Source organism: Elephas maximus, chromosome 7 (assembly GCF_024166365.1).
Source record: "Elephas maximus indicus isolate mEleMax1 chromosome 7, mEleMax1 primary haplotype, whole genome shotgun sequence".
Classification (NCBI taxonomy): domain Eukaryota; kingdom Metazoa; phylum Chordata; class Mammalia; order Proboscidea; family Elephantidae; genus Elephas; species Elephas maximus.
The window spans coordinates 56677135-56700150 of NC_064825.1; the positions used below are offsets into that span (position 1 = coordinate 56677135).

Below are 23016 nucleotides of genomic sequence, written 5' to 3' on the forward strand. Positions count from 1 at the left end.
CTAAAGAATCATAGTATTAGCTGTCCCTTTAAATGGACCTCTCATTTTCTTCATTATTCAATTTGTTCCTTTTTTTTTTCCCCCTGCAATGAAGTGTGGTAGTAATAGTCTACATTCAGTCTGGGTCATTTGGGTAACAAGCTTCAAAACGTAGATCTTTTTTTTTTTTTTTTTCATTCCCTCATTTGAATGTTCTTCTCAGAGAATGTCTCTATAGATTGATCAAAAGATTGATGTTTAGCTTCACCTGAGTTTTAAAGAGGTTACGGCAGACGGTTAGAAAGAATTTCAGCAAGGAGGAAAGGCTGACACCTTGTGTTGTATCTCACGCTGTCACTTGATTTCCCACTAAATATCATGACCCATGGATTTCTGAGTATTTGCAACCCTAATTCCTTTCCCTTCTCTAAGCAAATTAGTTCTAATTTGTGTCTAGCATATCTCTGATAACTGACCTTCCCTGGCCTCAGTGCTTCTCTAGTTTTTCAGATGACTTTGTTTTGCACAATGATACAGTTGTTAAACATTCCTGATTAACTCCAATTCCTAAGGTCCATTGTGCATTCATCTAATTCATAGAAATTATGGGGTGTGAGCAGATTAATGTTGTATCCGTGGAGTGGAGTGTGTGCATGAAAGAGAGAGAGTAGCAAATGCCCCAATTATGAAATTTTCTGCTTGATATCACAAGTCTCCACAGGGGCTAGCAACCAAAGCAATACACATTTCTATCAGAATACAGATAATGGAGTGCTAGCTTCACCTGGGCTCTTGAATTTAAAGACCATCTCGAGAACAGATTTGGCCCATTGAACACTAATGACTGAAGACCAGACAAGTTGTGGAATGACATCAAGACATCATACAAAAAGAAAGCAAGAGGTCATTAGAAAGGCAGGAAAGAAAGAAAAGAACAAAATGTATATCAGAAAAAGTCTCTGAGAGTTGCCTTGCATGCCCAGTAGGTAAAGGGAAAGAAGGAAATGATGAAGTAAAACAGCTGAACAGAAGATTTCAAGGGGCCTCTCCAGAAGACAAAGTATTATAATGACATGGGCAAAGACCTGGGATTAGAACACCAAAACGAAGAACATGCTCAATATTTCTCAAGCTGAAAGAAATGAAGGAAAAATTCAAGCCTCGAGTTGCAATAATGAAGAATTCTATGGAAAAATACTTAACAAAACAGGAAGCATCAAAAGAAGATGGAGGGAATAGAAAGAGTCACTGTACCAAAAAGAACTGGTGGGTGTTCAACCATTTCAGGAGGTAGCATATGATCAAGAACCGATGACGTTAAAGGAAGAAGTCCAAGCTATACTGTAGACATTAGCAAAAAAACAAGGCTCCAGCAAATGATGGAATACCAATTGTGATGTTTCAACACATGGATGCAGCCCTGGAAGAGCTCATTTGTCTATGCCGAGAAATTTGGAAGTCAGTTACCTGGCCAACAACTGGAAGAGATCCATATTTATGCCTATTTCAAAGAAAGGTGATCCAAGTATATGTGGAAATTATCAAACAATATCATTAACACCACATACAAGTGAAATTTTGCTGAAGATCATTCAACATGGTTGCAGCAGTACAACAACAGAAATTCAAGCCAGGTGCAGAAGAGGACATAGAATGAGGGATATCATTAGTGATGGCAGAAGGATTCTAGCTGAAAGCAGAGAATACCAGAAAGATGTTTACCTGTGTTTTGTTGATGATTGAAAGACATTAGACTGTGTGGATTACAACAAATTATGGACAACATTGCAAAGAATGAGAATTTCAGAACACTAAATTGTGCTCATGGGGAAACTGCATATAGATCAAGAGGCAGTCATTTGAACAGAACAAGGAGATACTGCATGGTTTAAAGTCAGGAAATGGCGTGTGTCAGGGTCGTATCCTTTAACCATACTTATTCTATCTGTATGCTAAGCAAATATTCCAAGAAGCTGGACTATGTGAAGAACAGGACATCAGAATTGAGGGAAGATGCATTAAGAATTTGCAACATGCAGAATGACACAATCTTGCTTGTTGAAAGTAAAGAAGGCTTGAAGCACTTACTGATGAAGATCAAAGACCTGAGTCTTCAGTGTGGATTACAACTCAATATAAAGAAAACAAAAATCCTCACCACTGGACCAGTAAGCAACATCATGATAAACAGAGAAAAGATTGAAGTTTTCAAGGATTTCATTTTACTTGAATCCATAATCAACACCCATGGAAGCAGCACTCAAGATATCAAACGATGTATTGCCTTGAGCAAATCTGCTGCAAAAGATCTCTTTAAAGTGTTAAAAAAGAAAGATGTCATTTTAAGGACTAAGGTGTGTGTGACTCAAACCATGATGTTTTCCATTGCCTCATATGCATGCAAAAGCTGGGCAATGAATGAGGAAGACTGATGAAGAATTGACGCCTTTGAATTATTGTGTTGGAGAAGAATATTGACTATACCACAGACTGCCAAAACAAAGAACAAATCCATTTTGGAAGAAGTACAGCCAGAATGCTGCTTAAAAGCAAGGATGTTGAGAATTTGTTTCACATACTTTGGACATGATGTCAAGAGGGATCAGTCCCTAGAGAAGGACATCATATTTGGTAGAGGGTCAGCAAAAAAGAGGAAGACCCTAAATGAGACCTATTGACACAGTGCCTGCAACAGTGGGCTCAAGCATAACAACAATCATGAGGATGATGAAGAACTGGGCAGTGCTTTGTTTTCTTGTACACAGGGTAGCTACGAGTCGGAACCCACTTCATGGCACCTAACAATAACAACAACACTAATGTTTCACCAATGAAGGAATGTTTATTAAAGGACCACTTCAGAATTTATTGTGAGTTATGGATTTTGATACTCATTATCTGGGATCCCATTTGTCCCAGTAGACCATGGATGATATAATTCTGCTGATATGAGTCAATGATAAAATAGTTTTTTTTTCCTTGAAAATTTGCAAAACATGAGGTAAAATTGAAGGCACCTGGGAATGACTGCACATACATTTTATTCTATTCTCCTTCTTCTTAGCCTTTTTATTGCTTTTCATGAAAGTTTTCCAAACATGTAACAATGTATTCTTCCTTACTGCAAAAGCAGTACTTACAGTCCAAAGGAATAAAGTCAAAGGCTTTTTTATCTCAGGAAAATTACCACTACAATACATCCTTCATTACTGTAAAAGTAGTACTTACAGGCCAAATAAATAAAACGGAAGGAATTTGAATCTCAGGAATATTATCACTACTATGTATTCTTCATCATAGCAAAAGTGGTGTAAACAGTTAAGAAGCAGAAACACCTTTCCTAGAATACAGCCAACCAAAAAACCAAACCCACTGCCGTCGAGTTGATTCCGACTCATAGTGACCCTATAGGACAGAGTAGAACTGCCCCATGGAGTTTCCAAGGAGCACCTGACGGATTTGAACTGCTGGCCTCTTGGTTAGTAGCTGTAGCACTTAACCACTACGCCACCAGGGTTTCCTAGAATACAACAGAACTGCTCAAAGGGTTGCATTTAACCTGCTAGATGTGGAAGCAATGATTGTGTCCTAAGACTGAGTGCAGGGTAAGAATAAATCACAGGAGTTCTGATTTCTTGAAAAGGACTATTGCAATGCATTATTCCTCATTGGAAAGGCATTATTTACGGTTTGAAGACAGAAAAGAATGGAACAAGTAGCACCTGGAAACAATGAATGACTGAATGAAGACTGGAAGTAGCTTATTTTTGTGATAAGTACATTCTCACAAGAACATAGCAACTGGGAAACATAGCGAGGAGGCTTATCTCACAGAACTAAAGGCAAACCTGTCGAAAGATTAGAAAATTCACACATTCTGGAGGGATCATCTAAGACAATGTTCAATCTACACAAAAATGAGGCTCCTACTCAGGAGTTTTGAGTTTCACGCATTTCAAAAGGCTCCCACCTTGAGGCTAAATGCATTAAAAATGTCCTACCCCCTTTCCAGTGAACACCAGAGGCATAAAATTGGGTGGGATACTCTATGTCCCACAGGTCTTGTTAAATGGAAGTGGTATATACAAGATCTGTCCTGAGCAGGACCTGAAAGCACAAGTAAGTTCCCTGAGTAAGTGTCCCAAATGTCCATGGTCAGCTCTCCCATCACATTACCTGCCCTGTCCCTGTCTGCACCTATGGCCTAATGGGGAGTTCCTTACGATCAGTTGACTACGGAAGATAAAACTCCTGCCGATTTACAGATGGTGCTGCAGAATATGCAGGCACCACTCAAATCGACAGCAGCTGCCCTACAGGCTCTTTCTGGGAACTCCCTGAAGAACAGCAGTAAAGGGAAGTCTTCCCAACTGGCAGAACTATTAGCACTGCACCTAGCTGTTCACTTTGTGTGCAAGGAGAAATGGCCAGATGTGCAATTGTGTACTGATTCATGAGCTATGGCCAATGGTTTGGCTGGATAATCAGGGACTTAGAAGGAACATGAGGAAAAATTGGAGAAAAGGAAATATAGGGAAGAGTTATGGGTTTGGGTAGGGAAGAGGTATGTGGATAGGCCTCTCTGAATGGGTCAAAGAAGTGAAGATATTTACCTCATCAAAGGGTAGTCTCGGCAGAGGAAGAATTTAACAATCAAGGGCATGGGATGATGTGTCCTGTGGAAGCCAGTCATCTTTTTTCCTGAGCCACTCCTCCCATCATTGCCCAAATGACTCATGAACAAAGTGGTCATGTGGCAGGGATGGAAGTTATGCATGGGCTCAGCAACATGGATTTCCACGCACCTAGGCTGTCTAGTCTACAGCCACTGATGAGTGCCCAATCAGCCAGCAGCAGAGACCAACACTGAGTCCCCCATGTGGTACTATTCCTCAAGGTGATCAGCCAGCAACCTGGTGGAAGGTTGATTACAAGGGACTGCTTTCATGATGGAAAGGACAGTGTTTTATTCTTCCTGGAATAGACGCGTACTCTGGATATGGATTTGCCTTCCCTACATGCAATGCTTCTGCCAAAACTACCATCTGTGGACTTACAGATGCCTTATCAACATCTTGGTACCCCACACTTCATCACCTAGGATCAAGGGACTCACTTCACAGCAAAAGAAGTGTGTCAATGGGCCCATGCTCATGGAATTCACTGGTTTTACCATGTTCCCTACTATCCTGAAGCAGCTGGCTTGATAGGATGATGAAATGGCCTTCTAAAGACACAACTGCAGTGCCATCTAGGTGACAATATTTTACAGATTGGGGCAATGTTCTCCAGGAGCCTGTGTATGCTCTAAACCCACATCCAATATATGGTGCTCTTTTTCCCATAACCAGGATTCATGAGTTCAAGAGTCAAGGTGTGAAAATGGGAGTGGTACCACCCACTATTATCCTTAGTGACTCCCTTGAAAAATGTTTGCTTCCTGTCTCTGCAGCCCTATGCTCTGTGGGGCTAGAAGTCTTAGTCCCAAAAGGAGGAAAGCTTCCACCAGGAGGCACAACACTGATTTCATTGAACTGGAAGTTAATAATACCGCCTGGCCACTTTGGAATTCTCATGCCTCTGGATCAACAGGCCAAGAAGGGACTTACTATATTGACTGGTGTGACTGATCCTGATTATCAAGGGGAAATTGAATTGGTATTGCATAATGGAGGTAAAGAAGAGTATATCCGGAATACAGGAAATCTCTTAGTATGTCTCAGTACTACCATACACTGCAATGAAAGTCAATAGAAAACTACAGCAACTCAATTCCACATGACCACATGACTACTAATGAAGGTTTGCATCACCCCATCAGGCAAAGAACCATAAACAACTAGGTGGTTGCTGAGGGCAAAGGAAACACAAAATGGGTGGAAGAAGGTAGCTCTAAATACCGGTTTCGACCACATGATCAGTTATGACTATTGTTATGACTATTTCTTCCTTGTATGCATGCACCAAATATTTGTGTCTACTTCACTTATAAAATATAAAGTATAAATGGGGCTAGTGAGTTTTCAGTTGAGCACATGTTAGTTGTACCATTTTAGGTACAAGTATGACATTGTACCATTTTAGGTGCAAGTATGACATTGTAATTGCTTTTATTTACAGATTGTGTATGGTTTAAGGAGGTATGTGCAGATGCCATGTTAACAAAGGGTGGACTGTGATGGTTAAGGTTGTGTATCAACTTAGCTGGGCCATGATTCTCAGTGGTTTAGCAGTTATGTAATGATGTAGCTTAATATAGCTAGTTTATACTTCTCATGCCGTTGGTCAAATCCAGACAATTAAATTAGCATTCTTTTTTTTTAAATTACTACTCAGAATGACTCCTTGGGCACAATACAGGGTGAAATTATCCACATTAACTTTAGGTCCTTTCTAAATATTTCTCTGTTTAGCTATCAGAGGCATCATTGGAGATGTGAAGATAAATTAGACAAGATCCTTTTGGGTTTTTTTGTTTTTATATGTAATTGGATACATGGTGGTGCAGTGGTTCAAAAATTGCTTAACCAAAAGGTTGGCAGGTTGAAACCACCAGTGGCTCCTTGGAAACCCTATGGGGCAGTTCTACTCTGTCTTATAGGGTCACTATGAGTCAGAATTGACGAAAACAGATTTTTTGGTATATGTAATTGACAACTGAATAGCTGTAGTAGGCTCTTCATTCTTTTCATTAAACATTTTTATAAGTGGAGTTTCTTGTACTTTCCCCCCTTCTAGAACCATCCTTCAATGTTTCTTATCGCAGTGAATATCACACCAAGTCACTGAAACCAGTAAGAGTCAGTTCAAATCACAGAGTATTTATTAAGTGCCATACATATGTAAAAAAAAAACAAGACACTAAGTGATAAACTATTAAATTACAAAATGTCCAGGATAAATCCCCAATATTATACATACATTTTGACATAATATAGTTTGAAAACTGTACAAACTATTATAAATTACAAAGAATAACTCTAAGCCCAAGAGGAAACCTCAGTCAAGGCATCCTGGAAGAGATGCTGAGAAACAATTGAGTCTAGATCTGAAATACGAGGATAGTTTTACCAGGTAAGTAATCAGGGAAAGAAGTTCCATGCAGAGAAAAAATAGTAATGAAATAGGGGGAAAAAAGATAAGAGAAGTATAAACGCTTCTAGGAGAGAATAATACCTTAAAAGCAAAATGAGAAGAAAGTTAAAAAAAAATAAAAATATAGCAGAAACGTCCAAAAAAAAAAAAAAATCTGGCTTTTGACAATATAGAGGTCATTGGAATTAAAAGACATTGAAATGTTATAAATGAAAACCATACAGTCTTGTATAGGACATATGAACACGAATTCTTATGAAAAGTCTAGTCTAAAACTTGAACATATTAATGAAATGGCAGTGCTACTTCAAATTTCCCTATGTTGTTTAATCATATGATAATGACACTAACTAGATTATATGTATCTCTGCAGTAGGCTGTGTGAAATATTTCGTAGGTAAAAAATGATTATAAATATATTTCAATGTATAAATTAAAAATCTCAATCTACATAGTGTTCAAACCATAATCATAAATAATTCAGGACTTTGTTGTTCTTGTTAGGTGTCATCGAGTTGGCTCCTATCCATAACGTTGCCTTAGCCTGGGTCTTTCTCACAATAGTAGGTATGATTGAGCCTATTGTTGTAGCCACTGTGTCAATCTAGCTCACTGAGGGTCTCCCCTTTTTTGCCCACTCTCTATTTTGCTAAATATAATGTCCTTTTCCAGGATAGCTTGTCCAAAGTAAATGAGAAGTCTGGCCATGCTTGCTTCTGAGGAGCATGCTGGCTGTACTTCTAAAACAGGTTAGAGCTTTAATGGTGATTATAATGATGATCCGCCACCTCTCAGTTTGTAATACTGTGGTGGATTAATGTTCTAATACTAGCAGAATAACCCATGGTGGACAGGTTTTAGCAGACCTTGGCAGGCTAGGAAGAAAGGCCTGGAGGTCTACTTCCAAAAAGCAGCCAATAAAAACCTTCCGAATCACAGCAGAATATCGTGCTGGAAGACGTGAGCCCTAAATTGCAAGGCACGCAAAATACACAGCAAGTGCAAAACCAGCTCAGCCTTGGAGAGGCAATGTTTCATTTTCTTTTACATGAGGTCACCATGAGTTGGAGCCAACTTGTTGGCAACTAATAACAACAATGACGACGATGAATGTGGTCATAAATGATAGCGAAAATAATTTTGATCATATACATTAGAATTACAACACATTAAACTGAATTTCTTTTTCAGGGACACCAATGCAGTAGGTATTTTAAAACAAAGGCTAACATATTAATATTCAGTTGTACTTTTAAGAAACTTCCTTCACCAAATACTAATAAATACAAATCTTCATGATCCTGCTTCTAATGTCATCTATGTACTAAATGTTATTATATCACTGTTTCCAATTATTCCAATAAAAAACAGAAATTGTTAAATGAGGAAAGAGGGCATTTATGCACGTGAGTGCAAAGCTACAACTTTATATTTCAGCATACAAGAAACTTCACATAACAAGCTCTGACTGAGTACAAGATGTTTCCACAGTGACATTTTGTTTTTTAAAATAGAATAAATGAGAAATCAAGAAGCGTCCTTAGAGTACAAAATCTTGAACACTCGATCTTGAATCCGTTTGGTCTTTATCCCATAAACTATAGGATTGAGCAAAGGGGGGACAAGAAGATAAAGGTTGGACAGAAGAATATGAATGTAGGATGGGATGTGGAACCCAAACCTGTGTGTAAAGAAGGAGAAGAAAGCCAAGAGATAAAATTCTAGGAAGACACAAATGTGGGCAATGCAGGTATTAAAGGCTTTGAGCCTTGCTTCCTTTTGAGGCAGGTTGAAGACAGTTATAAATATGCGGATGTAGGAGAGTGTGATGAAGATGATGTCAAATCCTAGTATGCTGAAAGCCACAAACAGACCATAGATCTTGTTGACGTGAACATCGTCTATTGCCAATTTTACAATGGCCATGTGCTCACAGTATGTGTGGGAGACCACAGTGGTCCTGTAGAATTTCAGGCAGCATTTGATGAGGATGAGAGATGGAGCTACAAGGAGGGCAGCTCTGAGTGTCACCGCAACCCCGATCTGAGTGAGAAGTTGGTGGGTAAAAATGGTTGCATGTCTCAGGGGGTCACAGATCGCCACAAAGCGGTCCAGGGCCATGGCCAGCAGAATACCTGACTCAATACACTGCAATGTGTGAATAAGCCACATCTGCAAGAGACAGGCTTCAAAATATATCTCTTGTAAGTGGAACCAGAATATACCTAGCATTTTGGGTAGGATGCATGTACTGAGAGCAATGTCTGTTGCTCCAAGCATTGCCAAGAAGAGATACATGGGCTCCTGGAGACTGCGTTCAGTTTTGATGATGACAAGAAGCAGGGAATTCCCAAAGATGGCAATGATGTACATGGCACAGAAAGGAATTCCAATCCAGAACTGAATAGACTCCAAGCCAGGGATCCCAGTCAGTGTCAGCAAAGGGGGCATGAAGATTGTGCCATTGAGATTGAACATGATGACTTAGGGCTGCCTGATTAAGGCTGACTGTTTCTGTTTGGATTGTCTCATCTGTTTCCTCTTTTCACCTATATTTACAGGAACAAAGAATATGACTTCAAAGGGCATTTTGTTAAAATTGTTCATTAACTGATGAGAAAATTATATTTGTATTACTTAGGCAAAAATAATACAAATAGAACTTGCAATGCCAAACAGTAGACTAGGCTAATTTATATTTCACTAAAACTTTATAGGAAACCCTGGTGGCCTAGTGGCTAAGTGCTACAGCTGCTAACCAAAGGGTCAGCAGTTCCAATCCGCCAGGCGCTCCTTGGAAGCTCTATGGGGCAGTTCTACCCTGTCCTATAGGGTCACTATGAGTCGAAATCAACTCGACGGCACTGGGACTGGGTTTTGAAATTTGATAAATAGACCAAATCTTCTTATGAAAATTTAGATCTGCAAATTATACCCAGCAAACTTTACTTAATAGAACAATGGCCAATAAGTAAAAGTTACTATGCAGTTTATTTCCCCAGGGAAATTTTCTATGATCAAAATCTGGTCAATAAATATAATTTTTATATAAAATGTATACAGGAAAGGATTGACCTTAATTAATATTATTTTAATAAAATAAATCAGAAAATATCCAAACAAGGCAAAATAGTGCTTCAAATGTACTATTCAATATAGGATAATTATTTGAGTTCAGTGGAATTCATGTTAGGATATGATCTCAATAAGATATATTTTGTTTTTATATAACCCCCACAAAAAAACCCATTGCCTTCGATACAGAGAGAATAAATAATAAAGTTTTCCTAGATGAAGTGATGTATCAATGAGTTATATAAAACTAGAGTTAATTCAAATTATTTGGAATTGTAGCTTTTAAAAAAGTGTGATATTTTGCACAACCCAACCCATCTACAGACAGTTCCTGGTTTATAAACAAGATGCATTCTCTAAGTGTGTCTTTAAGTCAAATTTTAGGTAAGCCAGAACAGGTTCATATGGTTCTTATTTAGCCTTTAGTGCAAGAAAAGACTCAAAGCCTTTTCAGTGATTTAAAATCTGTGCACGCAACAAGTAAAGGTGATTGTGATGGTGAATTTGTATCTAGTAGGGTTGGTTCAATCATTTCAAAGTGTGGACAAATTTACATAACTTTAAACGGCAAGTATGAGTTGTCCATAAATTGTACATTTGTAACCCGGGGACTCCTGTATATCCCATTTTGTCTTTCTTCAACTTTCTTTTCCTATGTAAGCCACCACTGGATATTAACATATGGCTCAGTTTTCTGTTCACTGTCAATCTGCCCTGTATGTGTTCATATTTGTTTCAATTTATATCTGTGCCTTCAAGTCAATTCCGAGTCATCACGACCCTATAGAAATGAGTAGAACTGCCTTGTAGCGTTTCCAAGAAGAGGGTGGTGGATTTGAACTGTAGACCTCTTGGTTAGCAGTTGAGCTCTTAACTACTGCACCACCAGTTGGTTGCAATTTCTATTTTTATGACAGTACTATAATCACCTGAAAGCTGATTTTTCTCCCACATATTAGAACCTGACATACCATTTATATAGAAGTCAGTTAAGTTCAACATCTTTTGTTGATCATCTTCTGTATATGAGGCACTGTGCCAAGAGTTGCATAAACAGACATGAAAGCTGCAGAACTTGCAGCAGAAAAAGAGGCTGCACTTTTTTGACTTCTTTATTTTCCTGTTTCGCTTTCATGCCAGAATATTTGGCCCTAAGATTTGATTATACCATGCATCAGAATCATCTTTAGCCTAATAATGCTGTTGTTATATGATATAAATACAAAATATTAGTTTATTTCATACTTGTAATAACTATTTTTTGGTCCTTTCTGTAGCACTATTTAATTCTACTCCATATATATATATATATATATATATATATATATATATATATATATATAGGGCCCTCAACACAAATTAGTCTCTGGGTTATGCAAATCGTTAACACACTTGGCTGCTAACTAATAGGTTGGCAGTTGGAATTCACCCAAAGATGCCTCAGAAGAAAGGTCTGACAAACTATTTCTGAAAAATCAGCCATTGAAAACCCTACTGAATACAGTTCTTGCTGACATACATGGGGTCATCTTGCATCGGTTGAATTTATGGCAACTGTCTTAACACAAATTATCCTTTCCTTTGAAGACTTTCAACATAAACACAATTCTGAGCCTGAACACATACTCCTTTGAAACACCCTGAAATGGACATATATGCAAAAGTTAGATGGCTTCCTCCAAGATTATCTCCAAGAGCTTCTGAAAGTACTGCCCTTTAAACCTTAACCGTTAAACCAAATATGTACCCTGATGCCTTCTTAAAACCTAATCATAGTTTAGCTTAACTAGCAAAGAACATCTGCCTGGAAAGTTGTGCTCTTTTAGGATCTATCTATATGGGATCAAATTGACAATAGCGACTTGAAAGATTAGATAGGAGACTTAGGGGGTAGTGAGTTTATGTTAGTGGGGGAGGAACAACTAGAAAAAGAAGAGTGAGAATGTTTGCACAACTCAAAAAATGTAAATAACGACACTGAATCGTACATATAGAAATTGTTGAGTTGGTATTATGTTCTGCAGTGTTATTCGCAACAGCAGCAATGATGAATAAAATAAACTATATATGAAAAAGGATTATCTCTGTATTGAAGTATTGATTGATTGGAAACCCACTTTTCTAATGCCCTAAGAATTCTTTTTTTTCTTTTTGTGCATATTTACTGGGTAATATGGAATTAAGTTAACTCTGTAAACATATAAAACCAAGCTTCCCATCAGTTTAGCTCTCAGATACTCTGTATCTCCGTAGATTTGAACCACATGCAAGCTCTCTGGACTGAGGTAATTACTCTGTTCCTTGGCTCTTGTTCTTCCTCCCACTCACCACTACCTACCTAATCCTGACTACTCCATTACCATTCCATCACAAATGGACACACACGCACACACACGTAAATGACTTGAAAAATGTGTCCAGTCATGTACATTTCAGTAATCACTAATATGGATGGATTCTTTTCTCTCTCCTGTGTGAGGGGAAAAAAAAAAAATGATATCTAGGGAAACGGCTTGTCACTTGCCCTACCTCCAGTTTTTCATGCTTGCTGATGACATCATTTTTGTGTGCCCTATTAGCTGTGGCAGGGCCACAGTGCAGGGAGCAATGAAGGGTGGGGGGTTAGAAAAATGGAAAACCAATTTACTAAAAATGCTAAGACTCTTAACATCTTGATGAATAAACTTTACCTGTTTTAATTAAAGTTTTATTTCCTATCTTGACCTGAGTGAGGATATATACCTATCTTAGCTGATGATTTGAGAATTTTGCTGTGGAAAAGGGAAGAAAAGAAAAAGGAAATGCTCACTAGAACAAGAAGAAAGCAGTGCTATTTGCTTATACTACCCATATCCTGGCTCAAATCCCATATGAAATATTAATCTCTTTTTCAGAATTTCTGCTTGGTGCTGACCCCTTATGCCAGATTACAGGGTGAATTCCCCACACTCCCTTTTGTAAATATTTATTTCTCTAGATTTTACAAGCACCTATGAGAACAATACTCACAAGCTTAATTCCCCAAACTTCTTGTGTGCACAGAACAGCTCAGGCTGGTGTAGAAATCCATATAAAGAAATCTGTCCCCAAGAGACCAATATTAATAAATATAGTGTCAACACTTGAGAAGGACTATGATGCAATTCACCTGAGGAATGAACAAGTGAGAAAAACAGCTTCTCTACCGGTCACCAAATTTAACTACTCCCTCCCCTTTATGTGGGTAGGTATATATGAGAGGCAATCCAGTGCTAATTGGCTTTCCCTCCATGATTTTCAGTGACTCACATTGTTCTTCCCATAAGATTTCAGGAGTATAAGTCTCAGTTCTGGGCTTCCTTTAACATTTCAGTTACTAAAAGAGAAGTCAAGAGATACAATAATCATAAACCATAGAGCATTTATCCTTGCTTTGAATGGCTCCAAAAATTGAATTCTGGATGGTGAAAAGGGTTCAACTCCAATTCCAGGACACAATTTCTAGTATACTCCAAACTTAATTTAAATTCATAAAACTCAAAGTGGTATGTGGAAATGGATTATTCTTCTGAATGAGAGCTGATCTAAAAACTCTCGATCTACTCTGTGAGTCCCATGACTTTTTTTTTTTTCACATATAACTTTTTCTTACTTCTAGAAACCACCTCTTGGGATAGTCGATTTAAAGCTAGGCAGCTCACCAGATTAAAAATCAACTACCCCGTCTTCCACATAAGCTGCCTCAAAGAGCATTTTTATTGCGGTTACAACAGAAAAATACCACTTTATGTAAAACTGAGTTGTACTGATTCATAATCCCTGTGATATCCTCAACTCATGTATTTAAAATGATTTTACCTATAATACTCTCAAGCACCAAAGACTGATTAAAAAGTCTTTGCTATTTTACATAGGAAAAGGTTTGTTGACCTGGAGATGGTTATTTCTAGTTTCTGAAGGAAGTTTTCTCCCATACATGTATTATTATTATTCCTATTATAAAATCAATGACACCATGAAGTCAGGAACTCTGCAGCTATCATACATATTTCTCTCTGAGAATAGTCCTGCTGAACAAAAAAGTAACTTATTTTTCTGGGTTCCTGGATGGTAGGGGGTATTGATCTAGTCTGTGCATTCTGAGTCATTCCTAATAAAATCTTTGGTAAATATGTGTCCAATTATTGATGGTCTTTATTCATGACATCTTTATGCCTTATCTCCTTTACTGTTAAATGATGGCATTGGGCTTCTTGATCTTGAAACCCTTGGCCTGCCCTGCCTTAACTTTCCATAACTATGTCAGTTGCCTGTGGATGCATGAAACGCCCACGAATGTGTGTGTGTGCGCACGCGCGCACACACACACACACAGACCTGAACAACCCAAACAAGAGCCTCCAGTCAGGAAGTGGGATGGAAGTCTTCAGGGGAAGGTTTTTAATCTTCACTGTAGAAGGCAAGACTGGCTGAAGGGAATTATGTATATATAATCCATGTAGTTTACAAATACCGTGGTTATTTTTTTCTAATTCCCATAATGATTTATGTAAGCTGAGAACTGCTTTCCAAATTCTGTGGCTCATAGACCTGGCTTTAGATTCTCTGTGGAGTGAGGGAATCAGAGTGGGAGAGAATAGGTCAGTCTTAGAATAAAATAATGAATTCAAGAACGGAATCTAAGGCTAGAATTCCTCCTTTAACTGTGTAAAAAATAACCTATCATATTTCTGAAGGAGATAGGTAGTAAAATTTTAAAAGATGTTATTTTTTAAATCAGTTGGAAAGTGGCTTATATCTAGGCTCTTCCTCTTATTTATGACTTTGGATAAATGATTTAAATTTGGTTTAAATATTTTTCTCATTTATGGAAACATTAATACTTAAAGTTGTGAAAACAATGCTATATAGTCTGTGAAAAGTGCTTGGCATAAAGCACTTATAAATGGTAGCTATTGTGCAAGTGGGATTGACAGGTTTCCATTTTCTGGGAAGTCCTCGCCTTATTGTGCAAGTGGGATTGACAGGTTTCCATTTTCTGGGAAGTCCTCGCCTTTAAGCTATATCCCTTACTACACTCTAACTTCGTATTTCTTCAGTAGTCAACTACCCTAGAAGATCCCTTATCTAATAAAACAGAACTCAAGTATTTTTAATTTATTATTAAAATTCAATAAATATAATCATTGAAAAACATATATATATACACATCATAGATTTTTTTAATTTTGACACATTAATGTTCATTCATTTGCGAATCTTTTCATGTAAAGATTGACAAAATTTGCTTTTGGATTATTTTCAGATTTCTATGTATGGATTTTTTTTTGCACAAATTACACCAAAAAGTCACTATACAAAATTATATTTCTTGGATCACCATCTGACTACTACACTTTCTATGTTCTACCCAATGTGGCCAAATTCTCAAATAAATCATTCATCCACATCATCTCCACATCCTAAATTAAATTTCCTTCACAAATTTTAAGATGTTGTTTCTACTCCCACTACTACAAAAATTGCTCATGATGTTCTTCAGCATTTCTACATCCAGTGGATACTCTTACCAATTTAAGTCACATTTCACAAGGTTGGTTTTGAAATAATTGATCATTACCCTCTTTGAAATACCTTTCCATTTAGATTCATTGAAACCATACTTTCCTAGTAAGTTTGGTCATCTAAGTTTTTTTTTAGTGTGGTTATGCTATATCCTTTACTTGGTTAAGTTATTCATACCCAGGATCTCAAACACCACATTTATATCCATCACTTCCAAATTCATTACTTAAGTCTACTCTTCTCTTCAGAACTTTTAATAGGTATATTCAATCCCGGGCCAGGCATCTCCTCTTACATGTATCTTTGGAAGATCAAATTAACCACACACACACAACAAAAAGGGTTATGTCTAAAACTAATCATATTGTTCTCACTTCTTTTTTATCTCATGGAGTCCCTGGGTGGCACAAAGATTAAGCACTCAACTACCAAAATATTGACTATTCATACCCACACAGAGATGCCTCAGAAGTAAAGTCTGGACGTATGTTTCAGAAAGGTTACAGCCTTGAAAACCTTAGGGAGTATAGTCCTACTCTACAAAGCATGGGGGGACACCATGAGTCAAAATCAACTTGAGAGTTACTGGTTTTCCTTATCTCAATAAATGGCAATATGACCTCTGCAGTTTCTCATTCCAAAAAGCTAAACATGATTTCGAAGTTTCCTTTTCTCTTACCCATCATAGACAATAAATTGTCAAATCTTTTCATCTTACTGATTAAACATATCTCATATGCATCCACTTCTTGCAATGCCTTTAGCACACCCTTGTTCAGGCACTGCTATGTATTTTTGATATCCTTTATCCAGTCTTCTGATGTTAACTCTTGCCCTCATCTACCCAGTAACTGGACTGATGTTCTTAACATAAATGTTTGATCATTCCACTATTCTAACTGTAATTTGTTCGAAGTTTCACATTGCCCTAATAATTAATACTAAATTAAAACCACTTTTTCTATACCTTTGTCCCTGTCTATTTTTCAGACCCTATCTGGAGCTTCTTGACCACTAATTCATCTATTTCTCATATAGTCTAATACCTTCTGAACTTAGTTCTTCAATTTTTTTTTTTTTTTTAGGCAGAAATTATTTACCTTCATTGTTCCATCCTCAATTACATATCATTTTCTCATTGAAGTTATTCCTCAAGTATTCTGTACTGGATTAGAGTTGCCTCTTTAAGTTGTCATTGCACTCCTCATTTCTTAAAAGTAACATTTCACATAGTTGTAAATACAGACACTTCTTTAATATTTTTTTAACGTCTACTATATTGTAGGCAAAAGACTTTTCTTTTTTTAATCACTGCTGGTTCTCTATATCTCAGTGCCTAGCACCATATCTAGAACCCAAGGATTCTCCCTTAATATTTTTGAATGAATATTAATAAATGTTCCACAGACACCTCCCACTTAATATGTTCAAAGGTTTCATTATCTCCTTGTGTAAGAACTGCTCTTCTTACTTCGGTTACTATCTCACTGAATGACACCAAAATTCATTTAATTTCACAAATCAGAGACCTGAACATCAACTTCAAAGCCTCCCTCTCTTCACCAAACTACAGCCAATCAGTTATTACAGTGTGTTTATACAGCCTAATTATCACTCAAATATGTTTTCATATTTCCATTCCCACAACCATTATTCTAGTTGACACCACGATCCATTCTCAACTGTGTTTCTGCAATAGTTTCCAAGTGTAACTCCTTTCTTGAAGATGTTATGAAAAAGTAAATGTGCCATAGGTAAATCCTGATGACACAATAGTAAGTGAAAAAAAATGTGGGATGAAAAATATATGTGAAGCTATAAAGCCACAAATAAACATGCAGGATCCTTAAATGTATATTTCTAAGTGAAAGAAGCCAGTCTGAAAAAGCTACATACAAAAAAAGCTATTAACTGTATCATTCCAACTATATGACATTCTTGAAAGGGAAACACCATAAAAAAAAAAAAAAGCCCAGTGCCATCGAGTCGATTCCGACTCATAGCGACCCTAGAGGACAGAGTAGAACTGCCCCATAGAGTTTCCAAGGAGCGCCTGGCAAATTCAAACTGCCGACCCTTGGGTTAGCAGCCATAGCACTTAACCAGCACACCACCAGGGTTTTCAGGAAAAACTATAGGGAGAGTGAAAATATCATTAGTTGCCAGGGGAAAGGGCAGAGGAATTGGTCCAGCAAAGGGCATTTTTAGGGCAGTGAAACTTTTCTATATGATACTGTAATGGTGGACACAGGAGACTATACATTTTGCAAAACCCATGGGATGATGCAACACAAATGTAAACACTAATGTGAACTATGGAAACACTGGTGGTGTAGTGGTTAAGAGCTATGCCTGCTAACCAAAAGTTTGGCAGTTTGAATCCACCAGGCACTTCTTGGAAATCCTATGGGACAGTTCTACTCTGCCCTATAGGGTTGCTATGAGTTGGAATTGACTTGATGGTACCTAACAACAACAATGTAAACTATGGATCTCAGTTAATAATAATGTATCAAAATCAGTTCACCAATTGTGACAAGTGTACCACAGGAATGCAAGGTGTTGATAATAGGATAATCAGCACCCAGGGATAAGAAGGCTATATGGGAACTGTCTGTACTTCTTGGACAACTTTTCTGTAAATCTAAAACCGATCTAAAAATAAAGTCTATTTTAAAAACTTTAAAAGTATATGCAATAAGCTGACTTTTTAAATTCATGGAAAGAAATTAAAAAGCAAATCTTTGGGATCAAGGGATTATAAATCTTTTTATTCCATGATTGCTTTTAATGGACTTGCATTAAGTCACTAATAAGTAAAAAACCAAAAGAGAGAGAAAAAGAGAATAGAGTGGAGAGAAGGTTCAACATCAGAGTTTCAGATGTACTCACCTCTCCCTTAGAAGAATGAGAAAAGTCCAGTTTCATTGTATCGGGTATTCTGATCATCATTACCTTAATAATCTAAACAATAGGTGGCACATTCCACAATTGTAGGTAAAAGTGTGTGGAATGAAAGTATTGATAGACTCAGAGTAACACAATTTTCCTATGGCAACCATCATTGTATGAAAATGTAAAGATTCTTATTGTCATGCCCATAATAGTTATGATTACCCTACAGCAAACTTTAGGAAACATTTTTTGGAATGTGGTTTGACAAAACAGTTCTATTATCTCTCTTGCATTAGCAAGCCACTTAAGTTATTTATCACTTGAGTCATCACACAATAACAAAAAAGTTTTAGAAAGTAGTATTCAGATTGTAAATTGTTGCCCATATAGAAACTAGCACTATTATTTTGACCTTAAATCTTTCTTACCCATGCCAATTTAACAGTTTCACTGTATTTTCACGGAGATTCAACAGTGTCAAAACATTTTTAGAGAAAACCATTTCTTCATCCTGCTTCGAATCTGCTGAGTCTTTACACTGTAGATGATTGGATTCATCAGGGGTGGAAAGAGGATATAGATATTGCCCATTAGAACATGAACCAAAGGTGAGAGATGCTTTCCAAAGCGGTGTACCATGGTGAGACCAATGATGGGGATGTAGAAAACCAGTACAGCACAGATGTGGGAAACACAGGTCTGCAAAGACTTGAGCCTCTCCTCCCGGGATGCAATTGCCAATATTGTGTGCAGAATGAAAACATAGGAGATGAGAATAAGGACAGCATCCAACAACAGGGTACAAATCACCAGAGCCAGGGCATAAAAACTGTTGAAGCGGATGTCAGAGCAGGCCAGCCGGAGTAGATCCTGGTGCAGACAAAAAGAGTGGGAGAGGATATGAGGATGGCAGTAATGGAGGAACTTTAAATGAATGATGACAGGAAGAATAGACAAAGAACTTCTCATCAAAATGGTCATCATGAAATGAATGATTCTACTATTAGTCAAAATAGATGCATATCTCAGAGGATTGCAAATTGCTGTGAAGCGATCAAAGGCCATGGCAAGTAGAACTCCCGACTCTGTGAAAGACAGACCATGGATAAAATAAGTCTGCGCAATGCAGATACCCAGATTGATCTCCTGGCTTAGCCCCCACAGGACCCCCAGCACCGTATGCACTGTGGACAGCCCCATGCACAGGTCAGTGATGGCCAGCAAGGCCAGGAAGTAGAACATGGGCTGGTGTAGGCTCGGCTCAGTACGAATTACATGGAGCACCATGCTGTTTCCTAGGAACACCATGGCATAGATTGAGGAGAAGGGAATTGAGAACCAAGGATAGTGCTTGTCCAGGCCAGGGAACCCTGTGAGGATGAATACTGAGGAATTTATAATGGAAGCTGGAGAAGAAGACATGAATATTTTAAGGGAATTTTCAAGATGAAATGAATACTACTCAGTTTTTTTCTTTTTTTTAAACCTGTCTTTGAGAACAGCCAACTATAACACAGCCACCCTGAGTATAGTACAGGTAAAACTAACTGTAGAGTTCTAGGGATGTTCAACTCTTCAGGAGAAATTGCATCATGAAATGACTTCACAGGGAACCTCCTTGGTGTTATGTCTCAGAGATTACAGGAGCAAATCAGTGTCCTGATCATTTTAGGCAAATTAGATTGTTAACAGTGTTCATGGTTGGTCTCTCTGAGCCATTTGTGCCACAAATATCAGTGTTCCTAAGCTAGCCACTGATACTTTCTCCTTTAACAGCCTTTCTGTCACAGGGAGTCAGAGCACTCAGTTTTATGAGGAAGGCGTGATGAGCCTTCTGTGAGATAGGCTAACCCAGGCTCCAGGGAAACTGCTAATCCCTGGCTGGGGATGTTGCAAGTGAGTACTTCTGCCTGGCCACTTCCAGGCTACAAATTTCCTGGGATTGTGAGAAATGTATAAATGGTAGCATATTCCCCAGAGTCCAAAGAACTTCTCGAATCATCAAGGGAGGGAAACTCAACTGCACAGCTGAAAATTTAATACCTAGGTAATGTTGGCCTCTATGAATGAATTAGAAAAAGTTCCATCTGCTTCCATTTTCTGGAAGAGAGTGTAGATAATTGGTATCATTTTTCCTTAAATGTTTTTAGAATTCATAAGTGAAACCATCTAGGCCTGGTGTTTTCTTTTTAGGAAAGTTATTAATTATTGATCCAATATCTTTAATAGACATGGAGTATTTACTTCTCTGTGAGTGAGATTTGGTAGTTTTCTATCTTTTAAGGAATTGGTTCTTTTCATCTAAGTTTTCAAATTTGAGGACATAGTCATTTATGGTATTCCTTTATTATCCTTTCCTGTTTATAGGATCAGTTGTGATGATATTTCTTTCAATTCTGTTATTAATAATGTCTATCTTTTCTCTGTTACCCTGTTGTTATTTTTATTGTTGTTAGTTGCCGTCGAATTGGTTCTGACTCATAATGACCCTGTGTATAACAGAACAAAACATTACATGGTCCTGTGACATCCACACAGTTATAGCTATATGTTTGAGCCCATTTTTGCAGCCATTGTGTCAGCCCATCTTGTTGAGGGTCTTCCTCTCTTTCACTGGCCTTCTACTTTAGCAAGCATGATGTCTTTTTCCAGGAACTGGTACTTCTGATAACACTCCAAAAGTACATAAGACAAAGTCTTGCCATCCTTGTTTCTAAGGCGCATTCTGGCTGTACTTCTTCAGAGACAGATTTGTCCATTCTTCTGGAAGTCCATGGTATCTTCAATATTCTTCACCAACACCATAATTCAAATACATGGATTCATCTTGGGTCTTCGTTACTCATTTCCAGCTTTCACGTGCATATGAGGTGATTGAAAATACTATGGCTCTAGTCAGGTGCACCTTAGTCCTCAAAGTGCCATCTTTGCTTTTTAACACTTTAAAGAGCTCCTTTGCAACAGATTTGCCCCATGGAATACATCATTTGATTTCTTGACTGCTGCTTCCATGGACGTTGTTTATGAATCCAAGTAAAATGAAATCCTTGATAACTTCTATATTTCCTTTGCTTTTTTAGGATGTTGATTACAATATGAATTTTATGGATTTTTTAAACTGGCTTTTGTTTTTATCTTTTCTATTGCTTTGTTATTTTTAATATTATTGATTTCTACTCTGATTTTTATTATTTATTTTTCTCTTCTTGCTTTTGAGTTAAATTTTTCTTCTGACTCTAATTTACTAATGTGGAAGCTTAGGTTGGTAATTTTAGATCTTCTTTTCTACTATATTCATTTAACGCTATAGATTTCTAAGTGTTTCTCTGCGGCTCACAAATTTTCATAAATTGTCTTTTCATTTAATTCAATTTTTTTTTAATTTCTCTTGAGATTTTCCTTTGGCTATATGCAGTTTAAAAGTATGTTCTTTAATCTCCAAACATTTGTCAACTATCTTTCTGTTTCTGATTTGTAGTTTAATTCCATTATGGTCTGAGGATATGGTTTATATTATTTTTTAAGGTACATTTTATGGCCCAGAATATGGTCCGTTTTGGTGAGTGTTTCATATGAGCTTGAGAAGAATATTTATTTTTTACTTGTTTAGTGGAGTTTTCTATAAATCTTAATTACATCAAGTTGATTGATTATACAGTTTAGGTGACCTATGTCTTTATTGATATTGTGGCTGCTTGTCTATCAGTTACTGAAAGAAGATTATTGAAGTCTCCAGCTATTGTAGTGGATTTGTCTATTTTTCCTTGAAGGTCTATCAGTATATGCCTCGTGTATTTTGACACTTTGTTGTTAAGTTCATACACACCATGAATTGTTACGTCTAATTCAAGAACTGATCCCTTTATTACTAGGTTATGCTGCTATACAAAACCAAACCAAAGGCAGTGCCATCGAGTCAATTCCGACTCATAGCGACTCATTAGGACAGAGTAGAACTGCCCCATAGAGTTTCCAAGGAGTGCCTGGCAGATTCGAACTGCCGACCCTTTGGTCAGCAGCTGTAGCACTAAACCACTACTCCACCAGAGTTTCCTATGCTATTTACCTTTGTTCTGATGTCTGCTTTGTCTGAAATTCATATAACTGTACCAGCTTTCTTTTTTCCTTCTAAATTTTACTTATTTTGTTGTCGTTGAGAACATACACAGTAAAACATACATCAATTCAACAGTTTCTACATGTACAATGTAGTGACAGTGACTACATTCTTCTAGTTGTGCAACCATTTTCACTCTCCTTTTCTGAGTTATCCCTCTCTCATTAACATAAACTCACTGCCCCATAACTTTACTATCTAATCTTTTGAGTTGCTGTTGTCAATTTGAGCCCATATAGATAGTTGTTAAAAGTACATAATGTTCAAGGAAGAATTTTTTTTTTACAAGTTAAGCTAAATTATTGTTTGGT

General features: G+C 37.4%; 2 protein-coding genes across 2 annotated transcripts; both read right to left on the reverse strand.

The window, feature by feature from the left end:
- Nucleotides 1–8601: 8601 nt before the first annotated feature.
- Nucleotides 8602–9552, reverse strand: LOC126079201 (olfactory receptor 52A5-like). The gene has a single exon (XM_049890131.1). It carries the CDS (start codon nucleotides 9550–9552, stop codon nucleotides 8602–8604), a length of 951 nt encoding a protein of 316 aa, XP_049746088.1.
- A 9513-nt stretch (nucleotides 9553–19065) lies between these two features.
- LOC126079993 (olfactory receptor 51V1-like) lies at nucleotides 19066–22835 on the reverse strand. Its single transcript, XM_049891325.1, has 2 exons — nucleotides 22788–22835; nucleotides 19066–20046 (listed from the first exon to the last, which is right to left on the reverse strand). The coding sequence occupies exons 1-2, from the start codon at nucleotides 22833–22835 to the stop codon at nucleotides 19066–19068; spliced, it is 1029 nt and encodes a 342-aa protein (XP_049747282.1).
- Nucleotides 22836–23016: the final 181 nt, after the last annotated feature.

Coding starts and splice junctions, on each gene's coding strand:
- LOC126079201 (XM_049890131.1), bottom strand. CDS start 9,552: ATGTTCAATCTCAATGGCACAATCTTCATGCCCCCTTTGCTGACACTG.
- LOC126079993 (XM_049891325.1), bottom strand. CDS start 22,835: ATGGTTGCACAACTAGAAGAATGTAGTCACTGTCACTACATTGTACAT. Junction 20,047..22,787: donor ACTGTCACTACATTGTACAT/GTAGAAACTGTT, acceptor AAAACTGAGTAG/TATTCATTTCATCTTGAAAA.